This window comes from Rhinoderma darwinii, chromosome 1, assembly GCF_050947455.1.
Source record: "Rhinoderma darwinii isolate aRhiDar2 chromosome 1, aRhiDar2.hap1, whole genome shotgun sequence".
NCBI classification, from domain to species: Eukaryota; Metazoa; Chordata; class Amphibia; order Anura; family Rhinodermatidae; genus Rhinoderma; species Rhinoderma darwinii.
Genome location: NC_134687.1, coordinates 379598559 through 379621394, shown reverse-complemented (window position 1 = coordinate 379621394; position 22836 = coordinate 379598559). Strand labels below are relative to the sequence as shown.

Sequence of the window (22836 nt, the reverse complement as noted above, 5' to 3'; positions counted from 1 at the left end):
CGCAGTTTTTTCCCATTCAACCCCACAATATTTTTGTTTTTTATTTTCCCGGTACATTATATGCAGGGCCGGCGTCAGCACCCGGCGTATCCGGGCAAGTGCCGGGGCCCACTACCCTTGGGGGGCCCACTCGGCCGCCAGGTGCTGACGTAGCCATCATGGCTCCTCTATGCCGACGCTCTTGCCAGGGACTATACATATATGGACAGTGACGTCAGGGGCTCCTCCAGGAGAGGAATCCCCAGCCAGAGCGTCAGCAATGCTCTGGCTGGGGATTCCACTCCTAGAGAGGGCACCAAGAGTGCTACCTACAGGGAGGGGGGCTGTGTGGCCATACCTGGGAGGGGGGCTGTGTGGCACTACCTGGGAGGGGGCTGTGTGGCACTACCTGGGAAGGGGGCTGTGTGGCACTACCTGGGAAGAGGGCTGTGTGACTACCTCGGAGGGGGGTTGTGTGGCAGTTCCTATGAAGGGGCTGTGTGGCACTTCCTATGAGGGGGGCTGTGTGGCATTACCTAAGTGGGGGCTTGTGTGGCACTACCTAGGAAGTGAGCTGTGTGGCACTACCTACGAGGGGGGCTGTGTGGCACCATCTACAGGGGGCACTAAATATATGGGGGCACAAACTGGGGGCCTAACTTCTATATGGGGGCATAAGCAGGGCCTAACGTCTATATGGGGGAACACACTGCCATTTTCTGCTGTTTTACTGCCTCCGTGTGTTCCACCCGCAAATGGGCCCACTACGTCGGTGTCGCCCAAGGGCCCATGTAAACCTTGCGCCGACCCTGATTATATGGTACACTAAATGGTGCCATTAAAAGACTAGAACTACTCCCACAAAAAAACAATTTCTCATAAACCTAATTTCGATAGGCAGAAAAAAAAACACTAAAAAAGGCTGTGGTGGTAAGGGGTTAAATTAAATGTCCACTTTTTAACATCATTTCATGTTTAGGTCCAGAATTCTGTCCAGAAAATCTTTTAATATATTTTTATATTGGTCGTAATTGCATGTTTTCTGATACAGAGCTCCAAATCTCCTGTTAAAAGACAACATCCTGGCTGCCTGCAGCCACCACTAGCACTTACGGCATACTATTTTAAGTTCAATGTATAAACAGTATGCAGTAAACTCCTAAGCTCCCTCTAGTGGTAGCCAGCATATTCAGGATATTTGAAGCTCTGACAGCTATAAACATAAGAAATTAATCAGCAAAGAACTTTGATAAAAAAAAAAAATAATCTTCAAGGAGGTCTAGCCCAAATAGGATCCATGCAGAAGAAATTCCCAATTATGGATCACGTACAATAAAATTAAACGTGAAGATGAACGTGTTCTGTACAGCTGGAAGGTGAGCCTGCAGTATAATTTCCTATGGTGGGGCCATGGTACCCCTGTCTGACAATGCTTTTACAGCAAGCATACTTTTCCTGCCATGTCAGCCTAAACCACTGGAAATATGTTAGAATTTCTAGTAAAGACTGCCATGATGAGAATCCAATGAATTCTAATTGTGAATTAGTTTTAAATTTAATCAAAACTACTGAAGTGCGCCCCACATATCTTGCTAAACTGCTAGAACGTCAACTGAACCTGTCTCCTTTCTCTCACTTTGATGAAATGCCAAAACCATTAGTTAGTAGGCATGACAAGCAAAGGATAGAGAAATTACATGGTCAGCATAACACATAGGAAAATGTAATCCTCTATTGAATGAATACATTATGGAAGTTCTGAATTAGCAAGAGTCATGTTCAGTTGGGTTAATATCACTTAGACCGATATATAATAATTGATGAGAATGAATGGCCAGTTAATCCTGCAATGTATATTTCAGATAAAAGAAAAAGTAAATAGACCCATCATTAAAAACTAATAACGTCAAATGAACATGGGAAGGAAACATTCTAAAACTTTACATTCAAATAGGTGTAACGTTCCATTAGGTCTCGTTCACACAACCATTTTCCAAACTTCTACAGAGCCGTACTGCGATGCCCATAGAAGTGTATGGGGGTTTTCTGGCGTAGAAAAGTCACAAAAGGGCCCAAAAAACGTTTGCCCGTTTTGCGCCACCCTCGCCACTTTTGTGGAAAGGGATGGTGTATTTGGGAAAGGGGGTGTGAGCACCTCAATCCGACAAGTTTATTAGAATTTATGGCAGAAAACTAGCTGGCATAGATTTCACTCCATAGAGCGTAGAAAGGTAGTAGCACGCTCTGGGCTTCGTATCTTTCCCCCATCAGACTATCCCCACCATTGGACAATTAAAAAAAAATAAAAATAATACTCACCGCTCCTCATCGTCTCCCCTCAGGCTACCTCATCACTCCAGCGCCGCTCATACAATGTACTGACGCCAGGCAGTGCAAGAAGCACGTTGTATGCGGCGCAGCACTGATGGCGTTCAAGTGCTGTGTCGCATATAAGGCCCCAACGCTGCTCCGGGTCAGGACGTGTCATTTATTTTTTTATGTATGTTATAAATTTTCCATGTCACTACCTATATTAAAAAAGCTGCGCTAGAATGCTGAGGGAACCCGGAGGGGAGTAGAGGAGCAGTGAGGTAAGTATGCGGTTTTTTTTTCATTTTATGGGCGATGAGGGCAATAATTTGGGCGCCTCCTATTAAATGTGTCGTAGTTTACTCTAACTTTTCTTACTATTGAAACTGGCGTATGAAATGCCAGTCTTAATATATTGCCTCCAATGAGTTTTACAGTGTGTGCTCTTTGCTTCTCAGCCTTTAACTTGTAATGGAAAATATTGATACTGGAGAAAGAAGATGCCAGGGCAAATCTGGACAGTTATTGTTAAATTCATAGATGATAAATGGGCCCATCTAGTGGATCACATCAATGTGACATGTTATCATTTAACTTCAATAAGTAAAGCATTTTTCTCATAGTCTCCGAGATTTCAGACATTGTAAAAGTTTTTTACCCTTTAAGGGATCGTATTGACAGAAAATTACCTACTGTTTAAATCAAGTTTTTATGTTAAACTTTTTTTATATATGTTATAAATTTTCCATGTCACTACCTATATTAAAAAGAAATCCTTAAAGGCTATGGACACCTGTGAGGGCATTTTTTTATTATTATTAATAAATATATTAGTCAGTGTGATTAGTGTAACTCTTTATTAAAGATTCCTTTTACTTTTGTAGATACTCTGACTAATACTTTTATAGCAGAAAAAACAGAAAAGATCCAGCGATATGTGGTATAACTCGGAAAACCTCTGTTTCCACTTTATTTAGATACAAGCAAACAAAGCTTAGGAAAAACACCAGGAGGAATAACAAGGTGGTAGTTTGTGGCAATAGAATAGCCTACGCGTTTCAAGCACTAGCTGTGCTCTTAATCATGGCTAGGTCAAGTGACTAATACTTTTATACTCTGACTAATCTATTTATTAAAAATAAATGACCAAGGTGTACATGACCTTTAAGTATGCCGTTTTCAGGCCACTGAGCCTCACAATAGGCTGATACTTCCTGTTCTATAGAGATACAATAACTTCTCCCCAGTCATCTCATCAGGGGCGCTGCTAGGGTCTTAAAAGATCAGGGGCACAAGCCCCGAGACATTTATTTACCCCCCCAAATATCCTATAGCTACACTGCTGGATAGAATTTGATGCATTGGCTCAGAAGACAGTATCATACTTGAAAGGCTTAGATACATGGCTCAGCAGACAGAATCACACATGATAGGCTTAGATACATGGCCCCAGCAGACAGTATCATACATGATAGGCTTAGTTACATGCCCCAGCAGACAGTATCGCACATGATAGGCTTAGATACATGGCACCCAGCAGACAGTATCATACCTGATAGGCTTAGTTACATGGCCCCAGCAGACAGTGTCACTCATGATAGACTTCGGGGTCATTCAGACGAGCGTGAATCTCGTCCGTGGGCTGTGCGTTGAAAGAATGGGGCCATTCACACATGCATGAACTTTCACACAGCGAGTGTCCGTTGCGTGAAACTCAATGCATGTCCTATATTGGTGTATTTCACACACCTAGCCGCCCATTGAAGTCAACGGGTGCGTAAAAACCACGGACAGCACACGGACGACATACGTGTGCTGTCCATGTTCCACGCAACAATTACACTGAAAAAAAAAGTGCTTGCGAGTGCGTGAAAAACACATGCCACACGCGAAGCACACTGATGAAAAACGCAATGCACACGGACAGATTTATTCACACATGATAGACTCAGATACAGTTGGCAGCAGTAAGTATCTTTATACTAACATATGTTCACCCCCCAAAAAACAATGTCAGTGCGTGTATATGTATGTGTAGGTGTGTGTATATATATATATATATATATATATATATATATATATATATGAGACAGCATATCTATGGCACTACGACCCTGTATCCATGGATAGGATTAGATACAGTGGCTCAGTACAGAGTATCACACATGATAGGCTTAGATATAGGGCCCAACTCTCTGACATTGCGGCTCCAGCGCTGGACCCAGTACAGGTAAAAATAATAATTGTTTTGCTTTTGTATGCGTTACTAATTTTTCCGGTGTATTTGTCTTTTCTTACAGGTTCGGTTGTTGGACTATGTCAGATTCAAGGACTACTTTTGATTATGGCCTTTTTATTCTCAATAAAATGGTTAATTAGGGTTGTGTGGGTTTTTTATTTCAATAAAATATTTTTTCTATGTCTTTGTATTTTTTTAAAACGTATTACTACCGCCTTATTAATAGCTGCTGGCTGATTGACAGCGTCCATCACTAAAGCGGAACTTAGAGTTAGCCAGTAGAAAAGGCTAACACTAACCCCCATTATTACCGCGGTACCCACCGCCCCCATGGGTACTGGGAAGAGCCTAGTACGGTCCAGTACCCGACCATCTGTAGTGATGATCGGGCACTGGGGCGGCCGCAGGCTGGCATTATTAGGCTGGGAAAGGCCAAAAACCGAGTGCCTTCCCACCCTGGTAATGCTAGCCTGCTGCTGCTATGTTGTATCTGGCTAGTTATGAAAAATGGGGGGGGCACACTACGTTTATTCCATATAAAAAAAAAATGACGTGGGGTCCTGCCCTTTTTGATAACCAGCCAGATACAACACAGCAGCAGCCTAGCATTACCAGGGTGGGAAGGGCCATTCCCAGCCTAAAAATACCAGCCTGTGGTCGCCCCAGTACCCGACCATGTGACCAGACAGATGGCCAGGTACTGGATTGCACCAGACTCTTCCCAGTACCCCTGGTGGCGGTGGGTACCAGGGTAACAATGGAGGTTAGTGTTATCCTCTGCACGGTTAACACTAAGCCTCGCATTAGTAATGGATGTTGTCAATCAGCCAACAACCATAACCAAGATGGTAGTATAAAGTATAGTTTAAAAGAAAATAAAAAGACATAGAAAAAATATATTTTGGGCTGTGGCTGGTATTGGAGATCATTCCTATTCAAGTCAATGGAGCTCAACTGCAATACCAGACACAGCCCATGGACAGAAAAACTTGCTAGTAATATACATAGGTACTCTCAGCCTAATTCACAATTGTCAGTTTACTATTATTTGACTACTTACGTGTTTACACTGTGTCATCTCCTGCATCAGCCATGAACAGCTCTGTATTCCAAGTCTGAATGATGCAGCTGTCGGTCTAAGGGTATGTTCACACGCAGTAGTTTCAGACGTAATTCGGGTGTTTTACGCCTCGAATTACGCCTGAAAAAACACCCCTAATACGTCTACAAACATCTGCCCATTGCTTTCAATGGGAATTACGATGTTCTATTCTCACGAGCCTTTATTTTACGCGGCACTGTCAAAATACGGCACGTAAAATGACGGCTTGTCAAAAGAAGTGCAGGACACTTCTTGGGACGTTTTTGGAGGCGTTTTTCATTGACTCCATTGAAAAACAGGTCCAAAAACGGGCGTAAAAAACGCTGCGAAAAACGCGAGTTGTTAAAAAAAAGTCTGAAAATCAGGAGCTGTTTTTGCCTGAAAACAGCTCCGTATTTTCAGACGTTTTTGCTCACTGTGTGTGAACATACCCTTACTCAGAGCAGAAAATCCAAGCACAATCTCAAGCAACTAACAGCAGCTAGCTTTCATGCAGCCAACTAAGGCCCTGTTCACATCTGCGTTAGAGGCTTCGTTAGTGGCCTCCGTCGCAGATTCGGCAGTCATTACCGAAAACAATAGCGTAGCATGCTATTGTTTCCTGTAAAATCGCGGACACTCCGACGAAAAGTCGACCAAACCCATTAAAGTCAAAGGGTTCTGCTGGCCGCCGGCGGTGTCAGTTGTGCAATGGAACCATTGAGTCTGTTATTCCCTTGTTCTGCTCCTCTGACAAAGCAAAACAACGGAACATACTGACGCAGATGTGAACATAGTCTAAGGGTGTGTTCACATGCGGCAGATTTCTTGCAAATTTGTTTACGGTAATGGCCCAGATAATGTTACAGATCATGCAAGATCTCCTCAAAACATGGCGAGAAATAATGTGAACTTTTGCCATCTGTGCATTCCACAAATCTAAAGCTAATGTGATGAAAACACTTTATGTTCAAAAAGAAAAGAAAAAACACACAGCTATCTAAACCTTACACCACAATAGATAACAGTTGTTATGAAATACAAGAGGGAATGATTTGTGTTTGAAAGAAAAAAGTCAAGAAACCACATGAAGAACGTCAGGAAACTCAGCTAGGGTCAATTCCAGAAAACTCTGCCTTCCATATGTGATGTGAAATACTAGAATTAATGAGAAGCAGAGGTTTTACGAAAAGCACACTTCACTGGCCCTGCCAAAACCACATATAGGGATTACGAGCAATGGTCAGCATTACATATAGCGCAGCACAAATGCTAAATGCTTTACATAGCAGAGATGACTTCATCCACAGCTGACTGCTGTCTCCAGTTCAGAAGAGTAAAATTGCAGTATTTGCCTGTCCCACTGACAAGGTCTGGGCTTCTCCTGCCAAGTTGTAGGAAATTAGAGTCAACTTTTGGCTCTGCTGCGAAATACCATAGTAGTTGAAGGAATCATTGTCACACCCAGGATTAGAGCACATGTCCCAGAGAGACCTACAGTTAGTACATATTATTTTTATGCTTTTCAAGCAATGTTCTTATCGAACAGGTCAAGTCTGTTTACATCAATGGCCAATAGTTCATTCACCAACATTAAACGTCAAGTAATGGAGAACAACCAAGCACCAAATACTAGTGACCAAAAGAAAGGGCATGTGTATGTTTGGGAACAATTTAATGTCTTCAATTATTATTTTGATATTCTGATAGTAAATGTGGGGATCCGGGCATGAAGACCCCAACTATCACTAGCACAAAGAGGTCCACGAAGCTAGTATGTATTATATATTATTTTCTGTATACAATTGCATTGAAAATCCTGGTCGACTATTCTTATACTCAATATCCCGACATATCCTAGCTAAGCATATTCCACAATATGTTTGCCTAGTAAAGTCTATGGGCACATAGGTCAGGATATGTGGTGTGAACAGAAAAAGTAACAGGAATGTGAACTAACTTACAAGTGACTCTCGGCACTCTATCATTTTTATTATGAACATTTTTACGGTTATTATGGTAATGTTACATTTTGTAGAATATTTCTTTATTTAGTGTATCCGCTCTGATACCATTTATAAAAAATAGAGTTATATTTATTTTACTAAATCGATTAATTAACCGATATGGTATAGAAATCCTCATATACATATTATATGTACAGAGAAATGAATTTTCAAAAGACCATTAGAATACTGAGCAGAGCTAATCCGAAAATTCTCTGAAGTTACAGTAGCAGATTTCATGGTAAAATATTATATTTTTCTCTACCCTTACAAGTAAGTTTTATATACTATTCTATGGCTGTCCGATAATACAAAATATCTGATATTAAGGCATCTATCAGCTCCCATTGATGTTGGATGAAGGAAATTTTGCTGTACATTAACAGCGTTATAATAATATTTTGCTGCAGGTATTTTGTGGTCACTTTTTTTGCTTTGGTAGATGAATTTACATGTTTCGCAATGGAAGTTCATCAACCAAAACAAACATGCATGCTAAAAACAGAACAAAAACGCACCGTGTGAACCCTGACTTAGTATGAACATTTATGGTCATTTGCTTACTTTCTATCCAGTTGGTTTAATACATTTCTATACCTATAAGACATTATCTTTTTGTAAATCTGCCGCTAAAATGCATGGTGCCCACCATTTCTCAGCGTATGGCTACTCTCAGTGATTTAATGAGTGGATATTTAGCCGGACTTTGGAATGGAGACAAGTGACATATTGGCTGTGCTTTATTGCCCAGATGTTCTGGGAACAGATCACTAATATCCCACATCATCATGAAAACATAACAGTCAATGTATAACCAAACTTTACATTAGCAGATGCCCTGTTCCAAAATCATAGGAAAGACAGCGATGCACGAGAGAGATTTTACAGGTCACATGAGGCTGACGGCTTTATATATGGACTAATGTTATGGAGCAGGGAGACGACATAACTGAGATAGTGCTTTATAATGTTCACAATTGTATTAAGTATAAATAACAAATGATGCACAGTTAGTTCCTTTAGGGTATGTTGTTACATGTAGGTTTAGGGACATTTTTCTTATAATTAATAAAAATACAACAAAAAAACGTAACATTGAAAATTGAATTTTTGGGGCATGATTCAAATGTCCTAGACAACACTTTTTTTATGAAGCTATCCTTCCGTCCAGAAGCCATTCTGGATGGAAAATACGCAGCAATTCCGCTACGTGTGGACAAGCCCTGACACGCCTCAGTATGCTATCAATGAGGTTATTGATGGTTGTCTGAGGAATGTTATGCCACACTGAATGCACTTGGGCACGCAAATCATCAAGATTGGCTGCTGGCAGCTCCGTTTGCAATTGCCAACCAATGACGTCCCAGATGTGCTCGATGGAGACAAGTCCAGAGATGCTGCAGGCCATGGTAGCACGTTTAGGCCACGCAGGCTGCTTACAGTAGCACGAGCAACATGCCTGCCATTTTCCTGGAAAACTGCTTCTGGGACACTTTAGAGAAATGGCCGTACCACTGGTTCCACGACTAAATCAATGCAACGCTGAGCTGTTAGTATACCTGAAACGAAGACTAGAGGGATCCTGCTACCGTACATTATGCCACCCCACACCATAAACCCAGGAGTAGGACCGTTGTGACATTCCCTTGTGAAGGCCTCTTCATGGTGTTGCCCACGTGGTCTCCAGACCAATCTCCGGCTATCATTGTGTCCGAGACAAAAGCGTGACTCCTCGCTGAAGAAGATAGACCTCCATTCCAGCCTCCATTGCCGTCTTGCTGTGCACCATGATAGCCTTTGGGAGCGGTGGCGTGTGGACAATGGAACACCTGTAGCTGGATGTCTGGCTTGTAGCCCAATGTCGTTCAAACGCCTTCTGATGGTTTATGTCGACACTGGTTGCTGCCCTAGGCTTAAGATGTGACGTCCAATTTCACTTGCAATACAGAACGGATCACTACACGCTGTTCTTCCAATTAGACAAATCTGGTGTGCAGCGGTTTGCCTCCGCGAACCTCTTACTGTCATTCCCGTTTGTTGTTGTTCTCCTAACCTTCGGGACACGCAACATTGAACAGTGCTCACATCTCGGCCTAGGTGTGCAGCGATCTGCCAGAGTGATAAACCAAGGTCTCTCAGTTCAAGGATTCTGTCCTCAGTTTGCGACAAGTAGCAATAACTGGCACGTCGATGAACAGGAGGCATTCTACAATCATCATGGCTACAAAAATTTGCTTTTAATCTGGATTTTATGCGCCTCCCACATGCCACAGATTGGAGCTAGGTGCTGAAAAATTTGATCATTTGCAGATCTTAGCGACACCTGCTACTTCTTTGATTTGCATAACCTTACAGCTTGTCCTTCTTGGTGTTGAGGAGTGTATTTCCCAGGAGGAATAACAGAGGAATGGCACAATGAAGCGTTCTTTGCTCCAGAATTGCTATTTTATAGAAATGCAAATATTTACTAAAACAGAAATGTCAGGTGAGCTGCAGGTGCTTTTTAAAGAGGATTTCTCATAAAGTCAATCCCTTTTGAAAAAGAAGCTGGCGTGGCAATCAGCTGATCGCCACAGGTCCCGCTTTTGTCACCATTGGCGACCAGCTGTTTTTGCCAGGGGAAGCTGCGGCCAGGCACACATTTGAAATGTAGCATTACATACCGGCCATTCAAATTAATGACTGTCCATGAAATACATGTAGCCGCTGGTTCTGCCAGAGCAGGAGCCCCTCTTACAGAACGTCTTCCTGTTCTGGTACATAGAAGGGGACCCCCTTCTATGACATCCATTTGCCCTAATAGCACATATGGATAGGGTTGTCCTGATGGGACGACCCCTTTAGGGGTGGATTAAAAAAAGTAAACACCACACAAACAAAAGCCTGCAGTACCAGATCGTTGACTGGTGGTTCATGCTGCAGTTATAGGTAGTTATAGTTTTTCACAAATTTCCATTCAGTTACATTGTAAAGTAAACACAGCAATGCCTTGTGGGAACTTGACCTAAAAGTGCTGCATACCCCCACATACAATACATAACAGATCATTGAGTATATTCCAAAATATTACTTATCTACTCCTCAGGCGGAGAAATTGAGCTGTGGATGAGAATGGATCAATTCACTGTAAGCTAAATTACTAGTTTTCTTCTGTTTTATTTTTAAAATCTAAAACCCTTGATGATTTATGAAGAACACATTTTCCAGCACTGTATTGACTTAATGGTTAAAAAAAAATATTTCAAATACATTTTGCAGGGTGTTCAGAGACTTGTGATCAAACCCAGACAGATTGTTTTGATTTTGCTGATAATAACATAGGAAGGCAACATGAATCACTATGAGAAAGACCACGTTTGACACTTCAAAGCTCCTGGAAATTAACATTGTCTCACAGGCACAGCCATAAGTACAATTAAAAGACTCACACTGTCTGATGTTCAAATGAAAAATAAACTGGATGCAATTGATGGATACATTTACAGTCTGCACGACTTAAAAGCACAATTAAAACCCAATACTAAACATTAACACTTAAGGTGGCTATACAAATTAGATTAATGTCTGCTGACTATCTGTTTATCGGGCCTCCCAACTCTCCCCTGACAGCAGATGTCGGGGAGAGAAAGATTAGGCAGTTGGATTTCAACATGCCGGATCCTTTTGTTCTTAGGGTAAATAAGCTGTCGCCGGAGGTATCTGCTAGTGGCTTACACACCTCTCCCCAATGAGAATACACGCACATGCCATACCGGGCGTGCATGTGTATAAGGGAGGGTTTCGGAGGAATAGCTTTCCGCCGAACAAGCATTGGGCCGACAGCTATCTAAAATTCGGGGGTCTCTGTAACTGCTTGCCAAAAAGGGTAAGTTTGCGATAGTGAAGTGCATTTCCCACTTAAAAAGTCACCTGTCAACTGCAAGCCCTTGTAGTTGTTCTCTCAGTCAAGTTAAACATTCTATCCAGTCATTTATTACTAATATTAAGAAATTTTGGAAACATGGGTGACGACCAATATAGCTATCATTAGAACTCTTTGTGAGGCTATCAGACAACTTTATCAGTCTTCTGAATGGAACATCTGCTCCGTTGAATGACGACACCATCGGTGCAGGATGGAACCCATTAACTTTAATAGGCTCCGTTGGGTTTCCATAGTGCGCTATTATTTACGGTATTATCGGCGGGATCTGTGACGGAGGCCCCTAACAGCCTCCAATCCAGATGTAAACAGGCCTTAAGCACTATTTCATGTTTTGTTTTTTTGTTTTTTTTTAGAGGGAAGGAACCTGTATTGTATATACACATATTTACTTAAATGATGACGTTATTTTATTATTATGTACAATTCTTTGTGATTTTTTTTATTATAGATAATTTGCCTTCCAGCTGGTTTCAAACAGCTGTAATGTGGCTGCATTTTAGTATCCATATTACAGATACAGCTCCCATGGTTGTATGGTGATGTAAATGTCCTATTACAAGGGCCCATATGGGCCGTAAAAATGAGCACCGATCGATGAGACAGCTGGTTTTGTATGGGGACAAGCGAACGTTACTACGATCGCTCATCCTCATATGTTTCCATCATTTACAAAGGGAGATGTGCTGCCGACAACGATATAATTTATTCCTGCATAAACAATACGATCAGCCGATGAACGAACGTTTCCTCTTTCATTGGCTGATCATTTCCCTGTTTACACAGGGAATGAGCATTTATATGGCCTGTGTAAAAGGGCCTTAAGATCTGTACAGGAAGACTGCAAGGGTCTGGGTGTTGTAGCCGCTTTATGGCCGTTTTAAACCGGCCTAAAGGTCCTAATACATGGCCCAACGTGCACCGTGTAAACAAACGCCGATCAGCGAGATAGCTCGTTGATCAGCGCTCATTTGCTCCTTTCACACTGAGCAATGATTGGACATGTATAGGGACGAGTGCTCGTTACTCCGATCGCTCATCCTCATACATTTTCATCATGTCGGCAGCGCATCAACCGAATTACTACTGATTTTTAATATTGCATAAAAGAGCAGATCAGCCGATGAACGAGCAGATTAGCCGATGATCACCAGCTGATCGTTGCCCTTATTACTCAGGGCAATGAGCGGGAGAGAACCTTCATATAAACGCTCTTTTGACCGATCATTGGCCTGTGTAAAACGGCCTTAGGCGGGATTCACACGACATGGTCTGGACAGTGACATCAGCGGCAACTCCTGAAGGGGAATCCCCATGTGTTCGGGGATTCCGCTTCAGGAGTTTCCCCTGATGTCACTGCCCAGATATGGACAGAGACATCAAGCGCTCTGTCCAGGAGCGGAATCCCCGAAAACACGGGGATTCCGCTCCTTCAAGGAGCTAAAGTGGGGCTAGCACATAGCAGAGCGGGGAGATACCTCCCTGCTCTGCTATAGTGGCGTCGCCGGGCCAGGGCGCTTTTAAAACAAGCAGGGGAAGGGAGCCAGCGCAGTGCTCCCTCCACCTGCTGTACACCCCGGCCCTGCCACACAGTGTACAGCGTACAGCCATTCGTCCGAATGGCATCAACTCCTCCTCCTCACATGCACTCTGCGCTGTGAGGAGGAGGAGATAGAGCGCAAGCGACGGAAAACCCGGCCATCACTCGGGACACATTCCGGTGATGGCCGTGTATTACCCGGCCCCATAGACTTCTATGGGACCCGGGCGGCCGGGTACCCGGCCGAAAATAGAGCATGTCCTATTTTTTGATGGCCGGTTTTCCCGGCCGTCAAAAAAATCGGTCGTGTGAATAGCCCCATTAGGGGTCTATTATTCCTAATGCAGCCGGGTGCCAGCCGATTTATGAACGGCTGGCACCCGGCTGGAAAATCCTGTCGTGTGAATGAAGCCTAACTCCTATTTTGATAAACTGTTTTTATGACAAAGGTAACTGGATTAGTAAACACCATTTTTCTTCTACACATATGACTTAAATAACACAATAGATGGACTAAGTGACAATTATTATTACTTACTTGTTTTCATTGCTTGCATCATATCGAGGCATAGGATCATAGTCATTGCCATTGATATCGGTGCTGGCCAGAGGATCCTAATCCCAACAAAAAAAAAAAAGGATAAATAAGTGATAGGTTCATTATTAAGCTGTCATCTCACATGGCTCATACATATATAATAAAGTTCCACTGGGCACGTAATTTGGTTAGTGACTGTCCCTGTAATGACAATTCTATGTCTTAACTTGTAGGGGATTATGTACAAAAGACAAGAATGCCTATAGTTCGTGACTGGAAAATGTAGTCTATGTAAGTAATATTTAAACAGTATTTTAATACAGTTTCTGCCTCATTTTGCAAGACGCAAACAAAATATATTTTCTATGATACTGTCTTGTGTGCATAGTACTCTACCTAACAAACCAATCCACCCACCTTGAAGCTGCCCATGTTCAGACGTAGCAGAATTTCTACATGTTATTGGTAGGATCAGGGGTGATAGCTAGCTTATGTCTATGGCCAGCTTATCACTGATATTATATGCATGGTTTTAAAAAGGACTTGCCAGGCTGACCACACATGGGCAGTATTCGCTAGGGAGTATCAGGTAATATTTCCTTTTTTAGAATATAATGCTAGCTACATAGTTACAAAGTCAATGACTGCCCATGGATGATTCTGCTTTAGTGTTTTCTTCATCTTGTCTATTCTAGAATCAACCGATGGCTTTTTACAGGCCTTTTCTTTTCTTCAATATGCTAGATGATGCTCGTGATAACACCTGCCATTAATAGAACAGTATTGTAGTAAATCTGTAATTCCCCATAACCGAGATGTACACTTCACTAGCTGGAGGCATTGGTTTCCAAACAATGCTACACTACCAGTGTGATTTACAAGGTAGGTATTAATAAATAGTAAAAGACAAGCAATATATTGCAAAATTATCGCTTAAAAGGGTGTCTGTCACCAGGATAGAGCCCTTAACTAAGCGTATATCTAAAGAATCTAACAACAAGCCAGTGGGTGCTCCTGCACCTGTTGAGCACCCCCTCTTTCGGACACCATGGATCCTCTGGTCCCCTAACATGTTTACGTAGAAATCTTTGGGGCCTGCTGCCCTTACTCTGGAGTCCAATCCATATACAGACTGGACCTGCTAGTGAAGCAATTTCTAGGGTACTGAGGAATGGTGCTGCAGATTACAGTAACAGAACAATTGTTCCCTTACCAGGTCTATTAGGAAGCAAGCATAATATTATTTATATTGTTTATTTCTTTCAAACTATTTTTTAAATCCGAGATACAGCTCATACTTTTAGCCATATGGAAACATAGCATACACTTACCAGTACAGAAAAATGCCTTTGAATATAATTCAAGTGTGTCACCCGAAAGCAACCAATTAGTTGCATAAGTAAAACTTAACAGCATCCTAAATCTCTGAATTACACTAATCCAACATTCATACTTCCACAGTGTTTTATAACCCGGAGTTGACACAGTTCATTTGCAAGTCAAGCCAAAATTGCTCCATAATTGCTCACAATTTTCACTTCCCCACTCTACTCCCATATGGATCTGAGCTCAAATGAAATAATTCTCCCTCGTGTTAAAGCAGCGTTCTCAATTACAAGGCAACTTTCTGGAGAAGTGCATACAAAATAGCTGACACATTTACGGCATCCAACAGCTGCATAACTTTATACGAAATCTCTCCGGGGCAATCGATCCTAGATTAACTGAAGTGGAAGCGCCTCTTATCAGGAATGATACCTGAGATTTGTTTCATTTTCTAACATGTTGTGATTGTATCATTAACTATAGTAGAAAATACTCTCATGGTTGAATACGGCTACAATAAAGAGGGTTTTTTTTATTTTCAGTCATAGCAACAGTGCAGCTTTAGTAAAGTTATGCAGGAAGGGGGAAAATCACACTGTTCTGTGGGACTGAGTCAGATATTTTAGACCGCTTAATGGACTTTAACCTTCTGCCCATTTATATCAATTGACATTATCCCCTGCCCCTATTGAGGATACTCATGTTTCTTATCCCATGATGGTAGAGAACATCGCTTGTTGGTCGCACTGTTGTATGGAGGAGAGATGACAAAATACTATTTAAAATGGAAACAATTTTTTTTTTATCAATGATGACCCCTGAATCTATGACTGCCTGTAATGTGAAAGTGCAACCAGCTGTGACCCAGGAATTATCCGCTAAGGTCATACTAGGTAAGACAATGTTTAAGAACTTACATAATTCTGCATTAGGTCGGGATGATTCCTTTCAATGCCATCGTCTAGAATAGTAACTACTACATTTTTTCCAGTGTACCCTCGTTTCCAGGCTCCTACGATGTTCATGTCTGATTGACAGTGGTGGGCATTCTCACTGCAGTGCTGCGGGTAGAAAAAAAAACCAGCTTGTCACAATATTACCATCTACACATTATCAACATATTATTTCAGAACAAAATAGAATCTATTCATATTTAGAGCATTAAATAAATAAATTACAAAGCAAATTATGACAGAATGGAATTTGATCATTAAACAGATACAGAATAACAAGGATTTTTTTTTCTTCAATAAAATCTAGTAGTTATAATAAAAGAAACAAAGACATCACTACATACCCAACCTTTATTCAAAGCTCAATTTAGTACAATTGCTGAAGATGAACGATAATATATTTAACCGGTTAAGGACTAGGCTGTTTTACAGCTAAATGACCAGAGCAAATTTCACAATTTTGCTATGCGCTTCTTTAGATGACTATAACTCTGTAGGTGAATAAAGTTCATCTTTGAATTTTACACTCTTTTTAAAGGACAGATAGGGCTTTGTTTTAGTGACATTTGTCAGTATATATCATTTTTATTTTTTTCTCTAAAGTGGGCAAAATTGGAAAAAAATGCAAGAATTTAGCAAATGCGTCAGTTTAGGCTAGTATTTTTCACACACGGTATAGTCCACGGACAAAATTCATCTCCTTTCACATTCTTCCACTTCTCCCGTGCATGGGGATACCAAATATGTGTGCCTTATTCGCTGTGCGGGCATGTGCCAGGGCTTGGCATAAAAGGAGGCTTTTTGGCCTTTTCGGTCCAGGAATTTTGCATTTGATTTTAGAGCCACATACTGTTTTCTGGGGGGCGTAATGCTGCTGAAACATTAGAAACACCCCATAAATGACTTCATTCACACAAGTAGACCCCACAAGGTTTTCTTCAAGGGGTTTATCATATTTTTAGCCAGTCCAGTTTTCTTCTGAAAGTTTCTTGAATAAGATGGAACAAAATAAAATCAGCACTTTTTTAGCAAATGCGTCAGTTTAGGCTAGTATTTTTCACACACGGTATAGACCACGGCCAAAATTCATCTCCTTTCACGTTCTTCCACTTCTCCCGTGCATGGGGATACCAAATATGTGTGCCTTATTCACTGTGCGGGCATGTGCCAGGGCTTGGCATAAAAGGAGGCTTTTTGGCCTTTTCGGTCCAGGAATTCTGCACTTTATTTTATAGCCGCATACTGTTTTCTGGGGGGCGTAATGCTGCTGAAAGATTAGAAACACCCCATAAATGACTTCATTCACACAAGTAGACCCCACAAGGTTTCCTTCAAGGGGTTTATCATATTTTTAGACAGTCCAGTTTTCTTCTGAAAGTTTCTTGAATAAGATGGATCAAAATAAAATTAGCAATTTTTTAGCAAATGCGTCAGTTTATGTTAGCATTTTTCACACACGGTATAGACCACGGTCAAAATTAATCTCCGTTCACATTCTGCCACTTCTCCCGTGCACGGGGATACCAAATATGTGGCCTTATTTATCACATAGAGATGTAGGAGGGCGGACGATAGAAGAAGCTTATTTCACAAATCGCTTTTTTTCAAAGCTGGTTTTACAAAACTCAACAGAGTTGCTATAACACTTCCAAAATATCTGCTCTTGAAGCAGAAATCCCAAAATATTCATCTAGGGGTATAATGGGAATTTATTTTTTGGGGTTTTCTAAAATAAGAAATTGCAGGTTAATGCAAATGGACTCTCCAGCAGATGAACTTTAGAGAATATGCAAACATGACATCCACCCCCCACCCATTCCCTCCCTCACCCTTGGAGTAAAATCATGGGAAAAATAAAAACGTAATGTAGGGCAAATATATTTTCAACAAATTAACTAAAATCTAATAATTCAGAACAGTGTGGTATTTTTTAAAACATGGCTCAATGCACAGGCCTGGTTGCGAGGGACATGAGGGACAGAAATATCGGGAATCTTTGCGGTGCCCGTCTTTTCTGCAGACGCGGCACTTTTTCTGGGGGTTGCTTCTGGTTGCTGTTGGGGGAATCCGACTGATGAAGTGTCTTTCAGTCAGTCGCGTGACATCCTCAGACTGGGGGCATTCTCGGGTGTCCTGAACATCAAAAATGAGGCCTTCAATAATTTTTTCCTGGAAATCCAGGTATGTGTCTCTGCCTCTGTTTTTTTTGTAGAGCACAAATGAGTTGTGGATGGCCACCTGTAACAAATAAATGGCCACTTTTTTGTACCAGGTTTTAGTTTTGCGTTTTACTAAATAGGGCTTTAAAACCTGGTCGCTTAAATCCACCCCCCCCATGTACTTGTTATATTCGGACACGCTCACTGGTTTGTGCTTGTCCGATGTTGCCCCTCTTTCCCTCACTGCCACTGTTCCTGCGGTATGAATCGTACTTAGCACATACACGTCTTTGCGATCCCTGAACTTGACCGCCAGCAATTCTTCAGATGCATAAGCACAGGAGTCCCCCTTTACCATGCGCTTCCCCACTAATTGCTGTGGAAAACCAATTCTGTTTTTGCGCATGGTACCACATGCCCCAGTCCTTGCAGCATGCAAATGCCTAAACAGGGGCACACTCGAATAAAAATTATCACAGTACAGGTGGTACCCCTTGTGAAGCAGAGGCTGCATTATCTCCTACACGATCTTACTGCTGGTGGAAAGATCAGGGGGGCATCCAGGAACATTTATTGTGCGGTCCCGCCCTTCATAAATTCTGAAGGCGGTGTTATATCCTGACCCGCTTTCACACAATTTGTAGAGCTTAACGCCATATCTTGCCCTTTTGGAAGGTAGATATTGGCGAAAGCTAAGTCTGCCATGAAAGTTGAGGAGGGATTCGTCCACACTTACATTCTGCTCAGGGGTGTAGAGTTGCAGAAATAAATTATTCAGGGAATTTATTAGCGGTCTTATTTTGAACAACCGATCCCGGTTTGCATCGGTACTTGGGGGGGCCTGTGCGTTGTCATTGAAGTGGAGGAACCTCATTATTGTCTCATAACGAGACCTGGGCATTACTGCAGAATATACTGGGGTGGCTTGGGCGGGTCTTGTTGACCAGTAAGACCTAATGGAGGGCTTTTTGACAATACCCTTATTTAGGGTGAGCCCCAAAAAATGTTTTAATTCCTGCAAATTGGTGGGCGTCCAATCTCTGGCATGGGTGGATGAAGGTTTCTGCCTTATATATTGCGTGGCATATAAATTTGTTTCGTGGACAATCTGATTTAGGATGTCGTCCGTTATAAATAAATGGAAGTAATCCATTTGGACAAAATTTGTATTGTCCACGGTTATGCCAGGAGTGGCCGTAAATCCGTGGATTCTAGGCCCAAAAGATGGGGCAGGTGCCCATACAAGAGCCTGGACTGGAGGGACCAGGCTGTCCCGTGCTACAGCGCTACTTGGCCCTGCGCTTTCATGTTCTGCAGTTTCGACTGCATCAGGGACAACGTCCCCTGAAGATGAACCTGAAGTGACGCTGTCATCGTCACTACCTAAAACAGGTTCCATCTCGGACGCCATCTCTGATGCGGTCTCCGACTCAGACCACAGCATGGCGTATGCCTCCTCGGCGCTAAACAACTTCCTCGCCATAACGTAACTAACACTAACACTAACTAAACAAATTTTTTTTTTTTTTTTTATAAAACACACAAACTAACTGCTATATATATCTACACTACCGCTAACAAAAAAATGAACCGCTATTGCTATATATATTATATATATGTGGATATATATATATAATTATATACTCCCTACCTGCCTATTCTAATAGAATAAAAGAAAGAAAGGTAGATAGATAGAAAAAAAGATAGATGGATAGATAGATTGTATGGATAGATAGAAATCTATCTATACAGAGAATGTTTTAGAGTGTAACTGTATTTTTTGTGTAAAACTGTAACTGTAATCTTCTGGCAGCAATTCTCCCGAGTCTCTTCTTCTCCTCAAACTGAAACAATGTTTGAGGAGAAGAAAAGAGGCAGGAGATTTACTGCCAGAAAAGTCAAAATAAAACAAATGTGGTCGCTGTGATTGGTTTTCACAGCGACCACATGTTCAGGGACCATCAGATTGGTCCCTGATACTCTGCCCAGTGCCCAGAGCTGTTGGTAACAGCGTGGGCACAGGGCTGTGTGCACGCGATCGCGTGCACACTGTTTTATAAGCAGGAATGCATGTGATCGCTGTGATTGGTTGTCACAGCGACCACATGTTCAGGGACCATCAGATTGGTCCCTGATATTCTGCCCAGTGCCCAGAGCTGTTGGTAACAGCGAGGGCACAGGGCTGTGTGCACGCGATCGCGTGCACACTGTTTTCTATGCAGAAATGCATGTGATCGCTGTGATTGGTTGTCACAGCGATCACATGTTCAGGGGCCAAAAGATTGACCCCTGACATTCTGCCCAGTGCCCATGGCTGTTAGCAACAGCCAGGGCATAGAGCTGTGTGCACGCGATCCCGCGTGCACAGTCTCTGAAGTGCGGCCGTATATATACTATACGCCGGACTTTAGAGACCCTGACCGCTGGCCGTATAAATACGGCCAGCGGTCGGGAACTTGTTAAAGGCCTAGTATGCAATGAAAATATGAACAGTTACATAATTAGTATGGTTAAAAAAAATGTTTATCAAGTTCAACCAGGGGACAGTAGAATGTAAGGGTAAATTTTATAATTCTTATTGATGCAGAGGAAGGCAAAAATAAGCCCATTAAACATGAGACAATCTGCCCTAACACCCAGTTCACATTGAGGTTTTGGTGCTGATTTTGATACGGAAAGCCGTTCTCGTGATCGGTGGGGGTCCCAGTCATCGGACCCCCACTAACCAGATATTTATTACCTATCCTGTGGATGATTATGGGAAAACCCCTTTAAAGATGTAGCTGTTTTAGGCCTTACAAATGCAGTGATTTTTAGTAATGTAACGGCGCGTGAAAGTACGAACAGAAAGAAGAACCATGTAAACAATGAAGAGGCTGCGGCCCATTCAAACAGCTGATCCATGGGGGTGCTGACAGTCGGACCGTCACAATCTAATATTGATGGCCTATCATGAGAATAGGCCATGAATTTTAACAACCCGGGTAACCCCTTTAAATACATTGAGCATTACGGTATTGGGGCTAAACTTCAAATATATGAAGCCCCTGTGCCACTTTTCTGAATCATCCAATAACATTGTCACAAACAGTGGATGGGGCTTCAGACTGTGACCTATTTATTGAGTTTTTCAGAACTGGCATTGTTTTAAGCCCTTGCCATATTCATCAACTGATCCTGTGGCCTGTTGGGGATTATAACACATTGGGGGCAAGACTGGTGTACCACACTCTGATGGTGCAACAGAATTAATAAATCTATATTTACACATTGGAGGAAAAATCCCATGTTCACCTGTTTCTGATGCAGATTTAAGCTCCCAATGTGTAAACCCAGCCTTATGTAATTGCGAAAAAAGATTATCCACAAAAAGTAACAGGTATCATTGACCATCATAAAAACAGCTGTAACATACAGTTTTTAAAGTGGACCTACACTTTAGAAAATGGTGCCCAGTAGCTGGAACCGGAAAATGATGCAATAATATATTATCTATTCTCATTCCAGCCCTTTACACTGCTTGTATAACTTCAGAATAAAGAGCTGCGAAAGCTCACCAAAGAACCAGAGGTACCATCTGGTGGGCTTAGGTTCTTACTTGATAACAGGGCCCATGATGTCCTCAAGGCTCATCAGGAGACATCCATATCTGAAAATTACTTAAAAAAAGGTTGTCCAGTCCCAAAAAATTGAAGGCCTATGCTCAGGATGGGCCATCAGTAACTGATCGGTTGGGGTCCAACTCCCGTCCCCAACGCAGATCAGCTGTTTTGAAGGGCCCACAGTGCTTGTACGAGCGCTGCTTCCCCTTCATTTCCTTTGAAGGTCACACTGTGAATTGTGAAGACCTGTGTTTGCAATATCAGAATTGTTTATAATGCATTTAAAAGTGAAGGTGCACATGTTATGTATAGTTGTAGGATGGGTTCCCTGAATGACTTCTTCTAGTGGGCCCAAAGCATCTTTGTCTGATGCAGGGTTACCCAAGGAGTCCTGAACATGCCCTTAGCTGGGTAATAAAAGCTTGCTGTACCGATAACATGGAATATCTACTCTCCAACAGACCAACCAAACAGTTCTATAGTTGAGTAGACATTGTCTGTAATAATTGTTTTCACCTAATAAACTGCTCCATAAATGTATTAGTCGTGGCTTGGTGCTAAAGAATCACTTCATTAGGTTCTTTATTACCCTGTACATACAAAATGGGAGAATTTCTATAAAGGCAAGCGACTCATTATCAAATGAACAGGAAATGATATAACTTGCGCACTAAGATCCACTTCTCTTCTATTCTCTTATGTGGAGACAAACAGATTCAATTTAGCTCATTTACTTCAGATGGTCTTTGTCAGAGATGCAATTTAAACCAATGCAAACAAAGTGCTTGGATTTTATCTAGGTATATTTATTTCTACTACGTTGTGCTTGCCAATTGTATCCCAGGCAGTAACATGTTTGTTGCTTCACTTCTAGCTAGCATAAATATGTACATTGCTTTTATTTGTGTCTCCAAAATGGACTCTTTAGAAAATGAAATGGACATATCTGTAAATATATTGTGATGGTACAATTAGCCATTCCTTTTGCTGCACAATTACAGGAGCTCCAAAGTTTACTTTCTATTGGAAACTATTACAGAAGTCACCTGAAATTTAAACTGTGCCCTGGGCGCAACTAAGAGGGAAGGTGGGGGGCGCCGGGGCCCCATCGTCCACGGCAGCGGCCTGCTGCCTCTGAGGGAGCGGCGGCGCCACTGAAACCAGCCGCCGCCACCCCTCTT

General features: G+C 42.0%; 1 protein-coding gene across 3 annotated transcripts in view; it reads right to left on the bottom strand.

Moving 5' to 3' along the window:
* PCSK5 (proprotein convertase subtilisin/kexin type 5) overlaps positions 1 to 22836 on the bottom strand; it is a 448720-nt gene that overhangs the window by 323089 nt on the left and 102795 nt on the right. For all 3 annotated transcript variants that reach the window (XM_075828207.1, XM_075828203.1, XM_075828198.1), the window contains exons 4-5: positions 15859 to 16002; positions 13616 to 13692 (exon numbers count right to left, since the gene is read on the bottom strand). In XM_075828207.1, the coding sequence (XP_075684322.1) occupies positions 13616 to 13692; positions 15859 to 16002 (221 nt within the window). The remainder of the gene's footprint in view (positions 1 to 13615; positions 13693 to 15858; positions 16003 to 22836) is intronic.